The 5,000-nt window shown below is 42.1% G+C and overlaps 1 protein-coding gene across 1 annotated transcript in view; it reads right to left on the bottom strand.

The window, feature by feature from the left end:
* Positions 1-807: 807 nt before the first annotated feature.
* The window catches only part of EMWEY_00028750 (Serine/threonine protein kinase, aurora kinase , related), a gene marked incomplete at both ends in the record, with an annotated part of 6,828 nt that continues 2,635 nt past the window's right edge, over positions 808-5,000 (bottom strand). Inside the window, 9 exons of the mRNA XM_013481430.1 lie at positions 808-897; positions 1,153-1,406; positions 1,962-2,006; positions 2,121-2,181; positions 2,365-2,404; positions 2,645-2,746; positions 3,467-3,470; positions 3,786-3,990; positions 4,306-5,000. The exon at positions 4,306-5,000 is cut by the window's right edge and continues 450 nt beyond it. Coding sequence (XP_013336884.1) covers positions 808-897; positions 1,153-1,406; positions 1,962-2,006; positions 2,121-2,181; positions 2,365-2,404; positions 2,645-2,746; positions 3,467-3,470; positions 3,786-3,990; positions 4,306-5,000 — 1,496 coding nt within the window. The remainder of the gene's footprint in view (positions 898-1,152; positions 1,407-1,961; positions 2,007-2,120; positions 2,182-2,364; positions 2,405-2,644; positions 2,747-3,466; positions 3,471-3,785; positions 3,991-4,305) is intronic.

Below are 5,000 nucleotides of genomic sequence, written 5' to 3'. Positions count from 1 at the left end.
CTAAATTAGGGTTTACCATCTACAATTTAGGGTTTAGGGTTTAGGATAGAGGAAGAAAGGGTTTACGAGAGGAATACAATTGGAGAAATACCTCTATTGTATCTATATTATTCACTATAATTAACCCTAAACCCTAAACCCTAAACCCTAAATTAGGGTTTACTATAAGATAACGGGCAGCAGAGAAGGGCATCCTATATATGTCAATAATATACACTCATTAACCCTAATTAAATCTATACCCTAAACCCTAAACCCTAATTCTCTTGTTTATATTCATGCAAGGGTCTAGGGAGAACTTTCTGCCTATTCAGCTAGGCTAAACCCTAAACCCTAAACCCTAAACCCTTGCGGGTGTTAACGACAAACTCTTTTTCTTCTTTTGTTTGTTATAACAAATTTAATTTATTTTTATTCTTTTTTATTTATTTATATTTTAGTTATTTATATTTTATTTATTTATTTATATTTATTTATTTATTTATTTATTTATTTATTTATTTATTTATTTATTTATTTATTTATTTATTTATTCTTATTTGCCTCTTAGCTACCTTTATTATTTATATTTACTAAATAAATAAATAAATATATAAATAAATAAATAAATAAATAAATAAATGAGTAAATAAATAAATAAATAAATAAATATATTTATTTATATAATTAAAATAAATTAATATATAAATAAAAAATAATAAAATAAATATTTTTTCTTTTTTCCTCTATAAAGAGGAAAAAAAAGAATAGAAATAAACCCTAAACCCTAAATCCTTAAATATAAAACACTAGGGTTTACGCTAGGGTTTAGGGTTTAGGGTTTATTAGTCTGCATATCCATGGATGCTGTAACACTTCTGCTGCAGTTATGCGGTCTTCGGGGTCGTGAGCACACATCTGAGCACCAAAACCCTAAACCCTAAACCCTAAACCCTAAAACCCTAAACCCTAAAACCCTAAAACCCTAAACCCTAAACCCTAAAAAGCTAAACCCTAGACTTCTAACCTTAAGCAATAGTTTGAATGTCTAAACCCTAAACCCCAAACCCTCAACTCTATATATGTAAACTCCCCTTACCTTCCTTGGCACTCCTAGGGTTTAGGGTTTAGGGTTTAGGGTTTAGGGTTTATTATTATGCATGGATAATTTACCTTCTTAATTAGATCTTGTGCGTCAATAGCAACCTCTGGTCCAAAGACAAACTCCAACTTTTGCTGCTGCTGCTGCAGCAAGATTTGCTGCTGCTGCTGCTGCTGTGTGTCTGCTGTTGCTGCTGCTGCAGCAGCAGCAGCAGCAGCAGCAGGGATCGGATGCGTCCCCGTAAGAATGACCCATAGACATAAACCTAAACTAAATACATCTGCCCCTCTCTCATGACTAACACCAAATAATTCAGGGGCTAAATCTGTACACAAACCCTAAACCCTAAACCCTAAACCCTAAACCCTAAAAATACTAAAAACCCTAAAAAGGCCGAAACACTAGACATAATAAACCCTAAATATAGTAAACAGTAAACACTTATAACACTATAAACCCTTACACTACCAATACCACCTAAATAAACCCTTAAAAAAAAACCCTAAACCCTAAACCCTAAACCCTAAACCCTAAACCCTAACTTACAAGAAAGAGTACCACAAAATGTTTGCCTTTTTTGTCTTCCGCCAACAGAAGAAGAAAATCCAAAATCCCCCAACAAGGCCGTTAAATAAACTAAATAAATAAATAAATAAATAAATAAATAAATAAATAAATAAATAAATATATTATTTTATTTAATTTATTTATATTTATTTATCTCCTGGCTGTCTGCACTACAAGGCCTAAACACTCAACCCTAAACCCTACTCATGGATGCTGTTGCTGCAGCAGCAACAGCAACAGCAGCAGCAACAACAACAACAGCAGCAGCAGCAGCAGCAGCAGCAGCAGCAGCAGCAGCAAATGGGCAACAAACCTGAAGGGTCTGAGGAATGAAGGAAGATATTCTCTGGTTTTACATCTGCAGACGCAAACCCTCATCTCCAAACCCTAAACCCTAAACCCTAAACCCTAATTAGTAATTAACCAATAGTCCCATTCTAGGGTTTAGGGTTTAGGGTTTAGGGTTTATTACCTCTATGTATAATGTTATTTGCATGCAGATGTGCTAATGCTGCTGCTATTTGTTGGATATACTGCATAACACACAACACAAAACCCTAAACCCTAAACCCTAAACCCTAGACCGCTCAAGCCTGCATGCATATTCTTGGGGCCTGCGGGCGCGCGGTGCTGCAGTTGCTGCTGCTACTGCTGCTGTTGCTGCTGCTGCTGCTGTTGCTTCTGCTGCTGAGCACAGCAGCACCATAGAGACGTACCACAGCGGCTTCTGCTTCGGGCAGCGGTCCTCCAGCATCTCTAAACAGCAGCAGCAGCAGCAGCAGCAGCAGCAGCAGCAGCAAGAGCAGCAGCAGCAAAGGAAGAAAGCAGAAGATGGGGAATATAGCCAACCAAACAGAAGAACAAACCCTAAACCCTAAACCCTAAATCCTAAAAACACTGAAAACCCTAAACCCTAGAAACCCTCTCATTGTGTATATTGCAGACACCCACAAACCCTAAACCCTAAACCCTAAACCCTAAACCCTAAACCCTAACCTCAATCGATGACGTAGTGTTCCTCTATTTGCATATTCAAGGACAAACACTAAATGTTCTTCATCCTCAAAAGACCCCAAGAAACGAATTATATTCGGGTGTCTGCACACAAACCCTAAACCCTAAACCCTAAACCCTTGAGAGGAAGGAAGAGGTGAATGTACAAGAACAGGTATCAGGAGGATAATGAGTGCAGCTAGGGTTTAGGGTTCGGCAGAACCTGGGGTTTAGGGTTTAGGGTTTATAACTTGCTGCAGCTGCACGCTTTAGGGTTTAGGGTTTATCATGACGTGTTAGGGTTTAGGGTTTAGGGTTTAGGGTTTGAGTAGACGTGTTGGGTATATAAATGACTGGTTTTGTTTGCTCTTTAATATATTTAGGGTTTAGGGTTTAGGGTTTAGGGTTTATACAGACCTAATTGCTGCATGAATAGATCTTTCTTTTCTTATTTGTTCCCTCATGCCTAATGAGGAAATTAGGGTTTTGTTTAATATCTTTAATGCTACTAAACCCTCATTCCCTAAACCCTCGCCAACTAACGGACCACCAACACAACGAGCTAACACTACTTTGCTTGTCCTGCAGCAGCAGCAGCAGCAGCAGCAACAGCAGCAGCAGCAACAGCAGCAGGAGCAGCAGACGCAGCAAAAACGGCAGCAGCATTATAGCGTTATTGTATTTCTTATTTGTCTCTCTTCTTCTCCTTTATCTCCTTTTGCTGCTTCTGCTGCTCTAGCTGCTGCTCTAGCTGCTGCTTCTGCTGCTGTTGCTGCTGCTGCTGCTGCTGCTGCTGCTGCTGCTGCTGCTGCTGCTGCTGCTTACCTTCCTGCGCCAAGTATAATATCATATAATTTAAAATCTTTTGTCTCTAGATGACTACGTAGATCTTTTATTACCAAATAAATAAATAAATAAATAAATAAATAAATAAATAAATAAATAAATAAATAAATAAATAAATAAATAAATGTATTTATGTAAAAAAGAGACAAAAAAAAGGAAAAAGATAAATGCAGATATAGCATACTATCACAAACCCTAAACCCTAAACCCTAAACCCTAAACCCTAAGCCCTAAAATAGAGGGATTGAGGAAGGAGGGAGAAAGAGAGAGCAGCAAGAGTAGCTCCTGCTAAGTATACTTACGCCTGTTGCTGCTGTTGCTGCTGCTGCTGCTGCTGTTGCTGTTGCTGCTGCTGCTGCAGTATTTGAATTAATATTCTCTGTGTCCTCTTCTGCGCAGTTTGTGTCTCTCTCTGCAGTTGGCGCCAAGTTGCTGCTGCTGCTGTTGCTGCTGCTGCTGCTGCTGCTGCTGCTGCCTTTCTGCTGCTGCTGCTGCTGCTCCACCTGCTCCAACCATTTAAAGAAAGAGAGAGGCCGTGAGGGTTTACCTTGCTGAGGGTTTTGCTGCTGCACCTGTGGGGTTTGGATTGTATCCTTTGAGGGTTTGCTGCTGCTGCTGCTGCTGTTGCTGCTGTTGCTGTTGCTGCTGCTGCTGCAAATTAGGCTTTGCCTATTATGACGATGTTGCCCCTAAAAACAAACAAAACAACAAACCCTATCTCCTCCTGTGGGGCACAAGAAGCAGCAGCAGCAGCAGCAGCAACACTAGCAGCAGCAGCAGCAGCAGCAGCAGCAGCATTATATGTTATAAAGGTTTACCGAGTTGTTAGTAAGAGAGACAAATGTCTCTTGTGTTTTGCTGTTTCTCCTTTGCTGCTGACTAAGTCTCCTCCTGCTGCTCTGTTCTGCTGCTGTTGCTGCTGTTGCTGCTGTTGCTGCTGCTGCTGAGGGTCCCACAGGGGGGACAGCTGTGCTGCGTCGCCTGCTGCTGGACGCCCCTCTTGCTGCAGCTGCTGCACCGGATGTTGGGGTAGCTTGCTGCCGCTGCCGCTGCTGCTGTTGTTGCTGCTGCTGTCCCCTGCAGTAAATGGTGCTGCTGCTGCTGCTGCTGCTGCTGCTGCTGCTGCTGCTGCTGCTGCTGCAGCTTGGCCTCCTACCTGGTGGTAAGGGTATTCTAGAGACAGCGCGAACTCCTTCTAAACCCTTGTCACTGTTTTCGTGCTGCTGCTGCTGCTGCTGCTGTTGCTGCTGCTGTTGCTGCTGCATGTGTTGCTGCATGTACTGTTGGTGCTGCAGATGACCCTCCTGCTGCTGTTGCTGCTGCTGCTGCAGCATCCCTTGCTCTCCAAGTGGTTCCTGCTGCTCCCTCTGTTCGTGCTGGTCGTGCTGCTGCTGCTGCTGCTGGTGCATTGTTGCTCCATTTGCTGCTGCTGCTGCTGCCTCTGCCTCTCTTATCCATCCTTGTATACCTTGGGGGCCCCCTCCCGGTACCCTTGGGGGCCCCCCCCCTCTAT

This window comes from Eimeria maxima, genomic scaffold (assembly GCF_000499605.1).
Source record: "Eimeria maxima Weybridge genomic scaffold, Emw_scaff332, whole genome shotgun sequence".
NCBI lineage: Eukaryota > Apicomplexa > Conoidasida > Eucoccidiorida > Eimeriidae > Eimeria > Eimeria maxima.
The sequence above is the reverse complement of the archived record's forward strand: the minus strand, read 5'-3'. Positions and strand labels throughout refer to the sequence as shown.